Source organism: Notamacropus eugenii, chromosome 3 (assembly GCF_028372415.1).
Source record: "Notamacropus eugenii isolate mMacEug1 chromosome 3, mMacEug1.pri_v2, whole genome shotgun sequence".
Classification (NCBI taxonomy): Eukaryota; Metazoa; Chordata; class Mammalia; order Diprotodontia; family Macropodidae; genus Notamacropus; species Notamacropus eugenii.
This window is the reverse complement of record NC_092874.1, coordinates 213,211,614-213,225,374: the sequence shown is the minus strand read 5'-3', so window position 1 is coordinate 213,225,374 and position 13,761 is coordinate 213,211,614. Positions and strand designations below refer to the sequence as shown.

General features: G+C 37.5%; 1 protein-coding gene across 2 annotated transcripts in view; it reads right to left on the bottom strand.

Annotated features, from left to right (window-relative positions):
- Window positions 1-811: 811 nt before the first annotated feature.
- The window catches only part of LRRK2 (leucine rich repeat kinase 2), a 253,844-nt gene continuing 240,894 nt past the window's right edge, over window positions 812-13,761 (bottom strand). For both annotated transcript variants that reach the window (XM_072654313.1, XM_072654315.1), the window contains 4 exons: window positions 11,319-11,471; window positions 10,267-10,475; window positions 3,807-3,878; window positions 812-2,423 (listed from right to left, as the gene is read on the bottom strand). In XM_072654313.1, coding sequence (XP_072510414.1) covers window positions 2,302-2,423; window positions 3,807-3,878; window positions 10,267-10,475; window positions 11,319-11,471 — 556 coding nt within the window. In that variant the 3' untranslated portion in view covers window positions 812-2,301. The remainder of the gene's footprint in view (window positions 2,424-3,806; window positions 3,879-10,266; window positions 10,476-11,318; window positions 11,472-13,761) is intronic.

The following is a 13,761-nucleotide window of genomic DNA, read 5'->3' as shown; positions in this document are numbered from 1 at the left end:
GGACTCACCATTATTTATGTATCCTTCTCAGACTAGAATTTCCCTCTACAGGATGTTCCTGCTTCTTCCATTTGTGAGCTGCTCCTGGGGCTTCATCAACATGCAATTTCCAAACAACCATGTGGCCTTTTCACCTTGCAATATTCCTCCTCTTCTAACATTATTTTGTGGGGGAATCTCTGGCTGGCCAGCCTTCATTCCCTTCCTAGATCAATTCGTCATAGGTCTTCACTCCCCTCCTGACTCTGCTCCTGACATTTTTGGAATTCAAAACCATGCCCAAGTGCCAGGTACCTTTATTTCCCAACCCTCTCACTTCTCAACTCTCATTTATGTGTTGTCGTTCTTCATTGGAATGCAAGCTCGTTGACAGCAAGGGACTATCTTTCTTTTTGCTTATATTTGAATCCTCACTGCTTCACACATGGCATTGCACATAGTAAATACTGTATAAATCTCACTCTTTCCTCCCTGGATTTACCTTCCTTCCTTCCTTCCTTCCTTCCTTCCTTCCTTCCTTCCTTCCTTCCTTCCTTCCTTCCTTCCTTCCTTCTTTCCTTCCTTCCTTCCTTCCTATTTCAAATCACAAGTAAACATGGATTGCACGCCAACTCTCATTAAATATGCAGGCAATTGTATCAACATATAGAAAATCATCAAGGCTAAAACAATCAAAAATTGATATGCTTGATGTAAATATGCCCCTTCCTTTATCTCTGCTTTATCTAATGTATCATCATTTTAATATGAAAATTGCATGAAATACTTTAAGAACTTAAAAATAAGTTATAAATAAAATAATCTTATAAAGTGTTATTTCAAAATGTTTATTTTTCATGATAAATATAATTCACACACACATTTTCCATAAAGGTCATAAGCTTAGAAAATTACATATAAATAGAAAGTAACCACAGCTTATAATTAATTAAAAATACAGATTCATCTCTTATTGCCTTATCAAGCATAGGGAAATTATTCAAGCAGCTACCTTTAAAACAGAGAATAACTCTCAAGGTCAAGATTTTGAAATTATTTGTAAGTTACAAAAACCCAAGCAAGTCATTGAAGGTAAGACTTGCTTTGTGGAAATGTCTCAGAGCAAATACCACAAGGAAAAAAAAATTCAAAATTGTTTTCCAAAGCTATCAAATACTTTTAGCAACTATACAACAAAACCTGTTTCTTCTTAAGTCAACAAAGGAAATATTTTGTTATTATTCTCTTAATGTAAAAGAATGTAAGCAACGTCTCCAGTCCTGAAAACAAGGCCTCTACCAGAATGAAATGGAAGAAGATAGATTTGAAGCAATTTCAGAGAGAGGAAGAATAGGAAATATGAAAACACAGTCTAGGTATTTTATGAGAATTAAAGAGAAGCAAAATAAGTGTACGAAAGAAAATGCAAAGCGCACATTGCATAGTAAACATATCACAAATTCAGAGCTTTTATTACTCTGTATGTGTGTGTATGTGTGTGTGTGTGTGTGTGAGACAGAGACAGAGAGAGAGAGAGAGAGAGAGAGAGAGAGAGAGAGAGAGAGAGAGAGAAAGAGAGAGAGAGAAAGAGAGAGAGAGAGAGAAATGTATTTATTTTATATATGACCACATTGCTGTAGGTACTTATTGCAGGAGATAATAGGCATCTTATAGCTCACAAAATTTTCCATTAGCTATACTGCTGACAACACTCTTTCTTACTTTTATTTGGGAATCATTTTTTTGTTATAATCATGTTACAGTAATGTCATAACCACCATGTTTAAAATTTTTGTCATAACTATAAGCAAGCTAATTACACATGATGTAGGAATGCATAATATGAGTTGTACTAGGTGTTATAATACATATATAAAATATTATTCTGAAATTCTGATTTACAAGACAATTCTTTTAACATTAGAATTTATCAAGTAGCAAATGACCTTCATTATTATCAACAATTTTTCGAATCTATTAGATTTAGTTAACAAATTAACAGTTGAGTTCATACATTCCAAATAAACATAATGTAAATATGTATTGCATTTTCTTTATCTTACTAAAAATTCATTATAAGAACTATAATAGTACTTTAATTTTTAAAATACTTCTCTGTGCTTAAAATCCTGAACTTTTATAATGCTAGTAGTTATTTTGCATATATAAAAAGTCACATTAAAATACAGACATTTATTCATTTATATTAAACTACATTCAAGAATGACTGTTAGATTGTAAATATTTTTAAAAGACATATCAAATAATTTTTTAAAATGAGAAAAAAAATCACAGAACAAGTGTGCTTTCTAATGGACTTTCTTACTCCACGGAAAAACTTTTCATTTTTTCAGCTAATTCTTTTCTAACTTCTATGTGCTTCGCCAAGTTTTCCACCTCATGTGGTAGGTTAATGTCCCACACAGACAAACAACACTCCATTTCTGGAAAAAAACAAAACAAAACAAAACACATTTTAAAAGACAATCCAGAAAGATATTGTTTATTATACATTTTCTATACCCTATCTAATCTGGGGCATTCTAATAATAGGGTTAGGAAGATATGTGATCAAAACCTATCTGATAATTATTAACTCTGTGACCAGGGACAATTTTTTCTGATTATAAAATCATAGGTAGTTTATAATCTGAGAGAAGGGAGAGAATTTTCGTATTGGAAGTTTCACACCTGAAATTACAAATCTTTGGTGTATTGATGCCTAATGTCACTTAAAATTAGTCATTAAAAATATAAATCTATGAATGCATTTATGAACTCATTACATATGCTATTGCATGAACTAAACTACGAAAAAGCGTATTGTATGTAAAAAAAGCAAACTGATATTATTAGTTTAAAGTGCCATTTATTAACCAAAAATTATATTTGATCTCAATAATATTACTTTGGAGACCAAATGTTGGTGTACTGCATAGAGCTGGCCTGATAGTCAAGAAGACCGGGTTTGCAAGACCACTTTTGATGCAGACTGACTGTACAACTCTGATTAAATCACTTAACCTCTCAGTGCCCCGGACAATCAACCATAAGCTGTGAAGCTACTGATCTGTATTAGCAGAGGAAGTGCGTCACCAGGAGCCGCCTGCATCAAGGAAATAACATAATCACAATATTTCAGAGATAGAAGAGATCACAGAGGTCTCCAGCCTACATATTTAAATAATTTCCACCACAATATACTCAACAAGTGGTGGCAAAGTATCTTCTCGAATTCCTTTAAGGATGGAGAACCCAATCTAAAGGCAAATCCATTTCATTTTTGGACAGTTTTAATTGTTAGCAAGTTTTTCCTCATGTAAAGTCTAAAGTTGCCTCTTTGTACCTCCTATCACCTAGTTCTGCTCCTGGGACTAAATGGAACAATCTATTATGTTGCTCCACCTGACTTCTCCAGGCTTAACACGTCCACTTCCTTCAACTTATCTTCTTATATCATGGATTGAACATCCTTTACCACTGTAGATGCCCTTGTCTAGACACTCTAGGTTATCAATACTCTAGGTTAAACTATGCTGCCCAGAACTGAATACAATATTATAGATGAGGTCTAAAAAGGGCAAAATACAGTGGAACTACCACTGTAATGCCCTCAAGTGACTATTTCAATGCTGTGTCTCTCTTAATGCACCCCAAGACTGAATTAGCTTCAGCATATATAGATATAACTATATGTACATTTATATGTGATATATATTTACACACACACATACATGCACATGCACACACACTGAGTTTTTATCCAAGGTGAAAGAATTTGTAGTTACAGTTCTGAATAGAAGGCTTATTTTTCTAATGAACCTTACCTTTTTGAGCCTGAGTATTTTCACTACTTTTCTGGCAGTATCCCAAAGCCAGCATGACATTTTTTAGGCTCCCTTTACAAAAAAGAAAAAAAAAACCTGCTAAAATCATTCCTGTAATTAAACAACATATAATTTTTTCACATATAGCAGAAAGCCCCTTTTAAACACAGATTCCTTGGAGACAAACTTATAATTCCAGTTTTTCACTCTAATTCCCACAGAGATGTAAGCATTGCTATCTTTGTATAAAGATCACAGACAAATCCTAAGGTGAAAAAATATAATTGAAGGCTCAGATTCAATTCAGTTCAGACTCTGTCTGGTTGAGATTCTATGTGGCCCGCTTGTAAATACAAGCGTTACAAATGTTTAGGCTCCTTAAGAGTCAACCCAATATGGTGAATCTTTAATAAACTTTGTTTTCTTTGGTTTAAAGAAGGCTTGAGTTGAATTCATTCGAACAGGACCTGGTGTGTTGGTATTTTGGGGTCACCAGAACTCCGAACCTCAACATTATGGTTCCCTGAGTGGGAAGAACTGCTTATCTCAAGCTATTCTGCCAAGACTGGAAGGTATGTAAGCCTCCCCCTCTCTCTATCCCCTTCTTGCTCTCCAAGCACCTTGAAAGTGGTTTTTGGACCTGACCTCTCAGGTCCCAGTAGGTCAGGCAGGTAGAAGGCTGTCTTGCACTGAGGTTTTCAGTCTAGGGGCTGTGTTTGAGGTGGTGGACCTGGGCACACCTTCCAAAGCACAGACAAGGATGGATACCCTATTGGGAAGTGTATGCCTAACTCTCTGAATTCCCTCGGTGCTAGGGAATTAGGAAAATGCCAGTTACTTTTTTCCTCTTGTATTTTTTTCATGGTTTACTCCCACATACTCCTTTACAGAGTGAGGGACTTCCAGTTCCATGCCTATAATGGGTCAATCCTCTGAAATCCCCAAAAAATCCACTTTGGGGTTGTCTTTTGCAAATTTGGAAAATATTTAGCTTCCTTAAAGAACTTGAAAATGTTGGTCTTCTTTTGCAACACAGTTTGGTCTCAGTATCACCTGGAGGACCATGAAGTATGGCCCATTTTTGGAACCTTACAATGTAATACTCTTTTACAATTAGAGTTATATTATCTCCAAGAAAGAAAATGGATAGAAATACCCTACATAATGGCCTAGATGAAGCTATCTAAGAACCCCATTCTTAGAAAAGATTGTAAGATACTTGTAGCTAGAGCCACCCCACAAAAAGGGCAATGGAGGTGAATTGGACATTTTGGATGACCCTCTTTTTACTGCTCCCAGAATCTCAATCTCACCTCCTTCTCTGTCTCTGTTCCCACCATCCCAATTCTTATCCCCACCCCAATTTCCCCCAGCCCCTCATTCTACTATCCCTTCTTTCCCTTGGTTTCCCTTCCTTTTTTCTCTACCTCAACTCCCCTTAATTCCTTCCTCATTTACCTTCCACATCTCCCACCCTGTATTTCTTCCCATGGCCCCTCCCCCCTTGGAGACCCCGGTTCAGTTCCCAGCCAAGGGTCTTGCTGAAGTGCCTCCCTCTTCAGTCCTTCTCCCTGAGGCAACACACACTCAGGCCTCAGGCCCCACCCCCAAGGCAGTCTCTGGGGTATCTCCCCATCTGACCCCTTCCCTTCCTCAAGTGTCAGCTGATCTTTCCCCTTGCCATTCAGATGCCCTGGCCTTGCAGCCTAGTCCAAGTCAGCAGACATTCCCCAGCCCCTCCTTTCCGAGAGGTGGGACTTGCTATCTTCCTTCACAAGCCTCTGTCCCCACTGGGCCATTAGGGCTTTTTCCCTTGAGGGAAGTGTCTGCCTCATCTAGTGGAACAATCAGAGTGCATGCTCTGTTCTCCATTTTGGATCTCATTCAGGTTAAAGAGAAATGAGGGAGATACTCAGAAGACCCCACTTAGTTTACTGAGGGTTTTAGGGATATATTCCTACAATCTGAACTTTCTTGGAATGATTTGCATATTCTTTTCTTTGCCTGTTGTGCCATTGAGGAGAAGGAGAGGGTCTGGGATCACACTCACAAGTTTGAGGATCATTTGACTAGTGATGATCCCACAAAATACCCCCCAGGAGCAGCTGTTATTCCCACTAGTGACCCAGGATGGGATTATCAAAAGGGTGAGAATAGAGGAAAGAGAGACCTTATAGTAATTGTCCTGTTAGAAGGCCTAAAAACTGCATTTCAAAACCAAGTAAATCCAAAAATTAGGGAAGTTACTCAGAGAGAAAAGGAATACTGTGCCATTTTCCAAGACAGGCTAGGAGAAGCTATTAAAAAGCACACCAATTTGGATCCTGATTCCACAGAAGGGGTAGTAATCCTTAGCATGTATTTTATTAATCAGTCTGCCCCAGATATTAGAAGAAAACTGCAGAAATTGGCAATGGGACCCCAAACACATCAAGCCTAATTACTGGAGATGGTTTCTGGAATCTTTAACAACAGAGACCTAGTTGCAGCAGAGGAAAGAGAATAAAGCAGAAGGGCTAGAGACAGGGAGCATGTTCAATTCTTGACTGCTGCCATGGCCAGGAAAAGACCCAGGAAGTACCCCTCCAGGGCGCCCCCTTGGAGGAAGCCCAGCTACTTGGGCAGTGGGGAAACCTGCTTTTGTTGCCACGAGGAGGGTCACTGGTCCAAGGAGTGCCCCTCCAGGGCACCTCCTCAGAGGGAGCCCCAGGAACCAACGCCTGTGGAACCAAGGGGGTGATCAGGAGGGACATTGGAGAAAAGATTTTCCCTCAGGTTAGCAAAGTGGAGGAGCCACCCCCCATACCCTGTCCTCCAGACTTCTCAAGACTTGCAATGATGGGAAAGCCTGGGTGCTGGCAATGCTCCCACTTTCTCCACCTCTCTTGCCAAGCCTGGTGCAAAAATCAAGGCTGAAGGTAAGGTTATCCACTTTAATATGGCTAAATTCTCTGTTTTAACTAATTACTCTGACCCTACCTGCCCCTTGACCCATTGGGTCATAGGCATTGAAGGGGAAACTAAGGAATGTCTCCAGATATACCCCCTCCCCAGCTTGTTTGAGGATCTGCTGCTTAAACACTCTTCCTTATGCCCTCCTCTGCCTTGCCCCCTTATTGGGAAGGGACCTGATGGTGAAATTGGGTAGTCAATTTTCTCTAATCTCCGTTTTTCCTCTGTTCACCAGATCTTCCCATGCTTGTTTGAAAGTGTGGGAGACAGTTGAGTCAATTGTTTGGGATCCAGGAATTCCAGAGCGAACTACTTCTGCCACCCCAGCCTTTGTTAGCCTCCCAGACCCTCAAGTGTTCCCCCATTTCAGCCAGTGTCTGATTAAGCCTGAGGCCTGGGAAGGACTACAACCTTTAATTGAAAAATTCTTTAAATATAAAATCCTTGTGTCTTGTTCATCTCCATGCAACACTGTAATCCTTCCCAGAAAAAAGCCTAATGGAGAATACTCACAATTTATTTTTGCCTTTGAATGAACTCTTCCCGGGGAATCAAGGCCATGTCAGCTAACATGGACAATCTTGCCCCATGCATTTCGAGATAACGCTCATTTATTTGGCCAGATTTCAGGAAGGGATTTAAGGGATCCAAAACTAGTAGATAGTAGCTTAATTCAGTATGTGAATGATACTGTTGGGCACTCAAGGCAATAGGGGATATAGGGTCTCTTTGAATAAAGTCCAGATGGCATGCCAATCCATAAAGTATCTGGGCCATGAACTCACGCCCACCTCTCTCTCCTTAACCTCTGAGAGCAAAAGGACTCTCCCTATTACAACCACTAAGAAACTTTGAGTTTTTTTAGGCATGGCTGGATTTTGTAGACTCTGAATTCCTGATTTTGGTTTTATTGCTAAACTCCTTTATGACTCTACTCAAAGCCCTGACTCAGACCAAGCTAAAGCTTTTGAGACTTTGAAAACTAAGCCTAATCTAGAAAAACCATTCACCCTGCATGTTGATGAAATGAGAAGATAGGCTTTGGGAGTTTTAACCTATTTCTTAGGACCTGACCCCGGGCTAATTGATGTTTTTATTTACTCAAAATATGCTTTCCTTGTTCTACATGCCCATAGAGCAATTTGGAAAGAAAGGGGATAGCTGACAGGAAAAACTCCCCTATCAAACATGCCCTTTTATGTTTTGGTCTTGCCATAGTCATCTTTAATTTTCTCCAGAGAAATTGTCTTTTATGAAAGGGAAATTGTCTTTTCTTTATACTCCTTTTGTGTCTGTTTGGTCCTTGTTTGCCTAACTTCCTTGCCAGGTTTGTCTTTTCCACAGTGCAAGCCATCAACGTCCAGATGATATCTCAGGCTATGTATCCCTTGAACAGGACCCAACGAGGCAGGGACAGCTCTACACCCCTTGCCAGCAGGAAGCAGTTTCAGAAGCTGAGACCTTTGCCCTTTACCCCAAAAGAATGTGGGTCTCATCTGTTTGAGGGGGGGGGAATGATGGGGTTCAGACTCTGGCAACCTCCTTGAACTCCCCTTAAATCTTCCCACTTAACCTGGCCTTTCATACTCAGATTTGTAGTCAGGTCCTTTTACACTCAAATCAAACCTAGCTGGGCCCTCCATTAATTTTCCCACTTAATCTCTGAATGGTCCCGCGTGCTTCCCACCCAAGTCCTCCATTGTTTGATACTTCTGAATTGCCTCCAGCTGTTTCTCACTTTTGATTACATCATAACTAGTTACCCCAGTCTCATCAAGACTATCTCTAGATCTTTCTAGATCTTTCTTACAGTTTTTCTGTATTTAAGTTTCATCTTGCCTCCATGAAGGTGCTCAGATTCAATCCAGTTCAGACTCTGTCTGAGATTCTATCTGGCCTGCTTGTGAATACAAGTGTTACAAATGCTTAGGCTCCTTTAACAGTCAACCCGGTAGGGTGAATCTTTAATAAACTTTGTTTTTCTTTGGTTTAAAATATATATACCAACATATATATATACATACATGTATATGTATATATATATATAATTGAAAAAATCTACCATTATGACTATTACCTGAAAATACATAAACAATATATGTACTTTACTCAGTAAAAGAAATGTATTATGGAAAAGTTGTTTGTAAAATGAAAACTAATGCTCTGCCATTTGTTAGTAAAGAGATTATAGGCAAATTATTGAAACTTTCAGGGTGTTTCCTTATGTTAAATAGGTATAAAAACATTTGCCTTCTCTTGTGTGGCAGATAAAAGCATCTGAGTATAGTGGATATAGATGGCCGTGAAGACAGGAACACTAGTTTCAAGCCTGTCCTCTAACTGAGAATAGCTATGTGACTTTGGGCAAGTCACTTAATCTCTCAATGGTCTAGGCAACTCTATAAGATAGTAAGTTGCAGAGAAGGTGATACCACCATTTCTGGAGGGAGTTTTCTCAACAACGAGTTCCCTATACCAATAAGATTACAAGTTTAGTCCCAATTCCTCTCCCAGAGCTGTTGTGATGAAGTTGCATGGCACTGTAGAAAAAGAGTCAAAATTGTTTTATGGAGACCTAGGCATGACTCTCAGCTCTTATACTTACTAGCTATATGACCATGCAAGTCACCTAAGTCTTAGTTTACATTTGCAAAATGAGTATACTACTTCTATTACCTAATTCATAGGGTTGTGATGAAAATGCTTTGTTAACTATAAAGTTTTCTATGAATGTGAATAATTATTATAGCATATGAGAAAGTCCTTTAAAATCCCTGAAATAGTGCTATGCAAATATGAGGAATTATTAACATATAGTACTTCATAATTTATAAGTTTCTTTTTTCACCCAGTGAAGTTGTTAGTATAAATATGATTTATAAAAGTATAAACTGCATATGCAAAAGGTGAAGCTTAAAACTGAAGTGACTTGTCTCATGTAACTCAGCAGATGCACTTGTGTTCAGGTTGCTGGAATCCAGCTCTTCTGAGTCAAAGTCCAATGTAATGGTAATGTTTTCTGTGATGACGGACATTTAAAACTATAATGAAAAATGAGCACACAGCATAGCATAGTGAATAATGGGAGTTACTGTGAGTTGTGTTGCCAGAGCTGGGTATGAGAAAGTCTGCTATAACAGACAAACACTGGACTTGAAGTCAAAAGATGTAAAAAAATGTGCGATTGCAGTTCTAATAAAGTTTTGCTCTGTAGATGAATATGTAGACTTTTTTTTGCAAGAAGGTTAAAACCACAAATTAGAATATTTCCCTTTTTTCTTTTGCTAACAGGAAACTTAGAGGTAAATTTGGTTACTAAATATAGTAGCAAATTAACCTCAAATGTATGCCAGTATCTACTCATTTTTTCAATTAGATGGTCTCTGCTCTTTTCTACATTTATCCTATTTTTATATTATGTTAAATTTTTAAACATATGGATTAAATATAGAAAACAACCTTTACTTACTTTGTGTCTTAGGGTAAAAGAGAAAGGAATTCAACTTACCTAACTGGACTGTCATCAGTGCTCTAACAGAACTACAAAAGTTCTGAATTATATGTATGATGCGATGTGTTGAAAGATCGACGAGTAAAATGTGACCTCCTCCTGTACCTATCCAGAGTGCAGTATTTTTCTGCAGACAGAGGGTTTTCACTCTTCCAGAATAAGTCATTTTATGTTTTGATTCCTTGCTTAATATTACTGTGTGCTCCCTGAAAACATGAACAAAAGTTTCATCAAAGGATTAGACAGCATTTTTTCTATCTAAATTGTTAAACTTTTTTAAAGATTTCTAAACTACTTTATATAAATGCAGAATGCCAAAGAGCAACAGCCTTCACTATCTGAGCAGGGCATATTTAATGAAAAAACAAGAGGAAATCTCAAACTAAGTAAGATGGAGCTGTACAAGCAGTTGGGATTTACTGGATCTAAAGGGGCATATATCTGCTAACATGGAAGTCTGTCCAATAATGGGGAAATTAAAAACTTAATAATTTTGAAAAACAAAAAAAATTTCATTGTCATTTAGCTAACTTATTAAAAAGAAATCAATATAAATCTTTAAAATTCTATCCTGAACCAAAAAATCTCTTTCATGATGGAGGCCAAGTGAGAAAATGAAAAGAAACCAAAGAATAATTTTACATATTGGAATTTCTGTACGTGACAATTCTTCACATCTTCAAGGAAAGAAACAGTGATTAAGAAGCAAACATTTTTAAAGTGATAGGATATTATGGCACCTCATCATGAAATGACTCAAGATTTCATGTATTTGACTATTTCACTGGTCAGTTCCTGCAAAGAATGTAGTAAATGCCTATTTTGAAGTGCTTATTCAATAACAATCTGTGATACCAGCAGGTAGAAGGATTTTACTTTATTAGTATAAAATCCATAATATGCCTAAAATAATATTTAGTGTCCAAAAGATTCAAGAATATGGCATTCTCTTTTTAATCTTGCCTATATGTGAGCTATGTGACATTGGATAGCACTTCCAAAGGATACCTATTTTTAAAGACATGACATATTTTTAAATGGAAAATTACTTTAAGAACTGTACACAGTCTATTAGTACACAAAGTTTCTCCGTCTTCTTGTCCCACACTTCAACAAAATGGCTATTTTTCTTAGCTACATAGATAGCTTTGTCCACCACAATTGAAATTATGTTGGCATCACTGAATGTTGCATAAGAAAACCTATGAAAAAAGAAGAGACTGTTGTCATTTATTTCTTTCTATATTTAGGAGAATAGAATTTCTCTGTGGATGAAAAACAAAACAAAATATTAACTAAGTCCTTGAATCATTTAAATACATATGATTTTTAAAAGAACTACATATTAAATTCAACAAAAAAACCCAATTTTGTCAGTCTGTAAGTCAATCAACAAGTCCTTTTTAAGAGGTATATGCTAGGCATTGGTAAGAAGAGGAGAAACAAAGAAAAGCAAAAACAATCTTTGTCCTGAAGGTGGGTACGTTCTTCTAGATTCTAATCTCAATTCTATTTTAGACATCTCAGATTGAATATTTCACAGGCATCTCAAAATCAGTATGTCCCAGTTACTGTCAATAGTACCACTCTGCTCCATCTTTGCCATCTTTGATTCCTCTTATAGGTCCAAGAAGTTTCCAGATTTTGTCATTTGAGCCACCATATATCCTGAATACTTCTTTCCATTCTCTCCATTTACATAGATGTCACTCTAGTGCTCAACACCTGTTGCTTAAACAACTGCAATAGTCTTCTAATTGGTTTCTCCATCTCGATCTCCCCCTATTCCAAACAAACCTCCATATAACTGTCAAAATGATTTTTCTAAAGTCTGACCATTTCAGCATCAACACTATCATGCCTAATAAACTTCAGTGGCTCCCTATAATCTCCAGGATCAAATGCAAAATTCTCTATTTGACATTTAAAACCCTTTATGACAAACATCACTCCTCCTTTCCAACTTTTGCATTTTTTTATACTTTAAACAACTTTCTACTTCTCTCACCACACCAACACACACACACACACACACACACACACACACACACACACACACACACACACACACACGATTCCAGTGACACTGACCTCCTTGCTGTTTCATGAATGAGAACAACCCATTTCTCAGCTGTGGGAATTTTCTCTGACTGTACCTAATGCCTTGAATGTTCTCCCTCCTTATTTGCCCTTTTGGGCTTTTAAGTCCAAACTAAAATCCCTCTCGATTCTAATGCCTTTCTCCATTTAATTACTTCTTATTCATCTTTTATATAGAAAGTCCTCAAAGAGATGGGAACACCAGATCACCTTATTTGTCTCCTGAGGAGCCTGCATGGGGACCAAGAAACAATAGTTAGAACTGAAAATGGAACAACTGAGTGGTCTAAGATTGGAAAAGGAGTATAACAAGGCTGTGTATTTTTACTTATTTAACTTATATACAGAGAATATCACGTACTCTGGCTGAACAAATCAAAAAGCTGGAATTGAGTTTGCCATGGGAAATATCAACAATCTCAGATTTTGAAGATGACACTACTCTGATGACAGAAAGTAGAGAAAGAACCTATTGATTAAGGTAAAAGAGGAGATTGTATGAGTAGGCTTGAAGATTAACATAAAAAAAAATCAACCCACTGAGATCCTGGCAACTGGTCTCATAAATTCCAGGCAAATAGAAGGAGAAAAAAGTGGAAGCAGTGCCAAATTTCATATTCACAGCTTAAAGATCACTACAGATGTTAACTGAAACCATGGAATTAAATGATGCTTGCTTCTAGAAAAGAAAGCTATGGCAAATCTGGACAGCATACCAAAAAGCAAAGACATGACCTTTCTAGCAATGGTCTATATAGTCAAACTATAGTTTTTCCAGTAACAATGTATGACTGTGAGAGTTGTACTATAAGGAAAGCTGAGTGTCACAGTATTAATACTTTCTAATTGTGGTGCTGGAGAAGATTACTGAGAGTCCCTTGAGCAGCAAAGAGATCAAATAAGTCAATACTTAAATGAATTCAGGCTATGCAATGGAAGGTCAAATACTGAAGCTAATGATTAAATACTCTGGTTGCATAATGAGAAGACAGGACTCATGAGAAAATACCCTGATGTAGGGAAAGACTGAAGTCAAAAGGAGAAAGGGATGGCAGAGGATGAGATGGATAGGGTCATGGAAGCAAGAAACATGAGTTTGGACAGATTTCAGGAGATAGTGGAGATTAGAATGGCCTTGAGCACTGTGGTCCTTGGGGTCTTGAAGAATTGGATATGAATAAACAAATGAAAAACATCAAAACAAAACAAAATAAAAACAGCTTGTTGTACATATTTTGTTTTTAAACTTCTTGAGTGTAGGGATCATCTTCTGCCTCTTAAGTCCTGGCCCAGAGTACTTTTGTACCCTGAATCTTCAATTCACATACAAAAATAACAATAATACAAATGGAAAAGTTAAGTGCACCAGAGAAATCAAACAGAGATTGATAG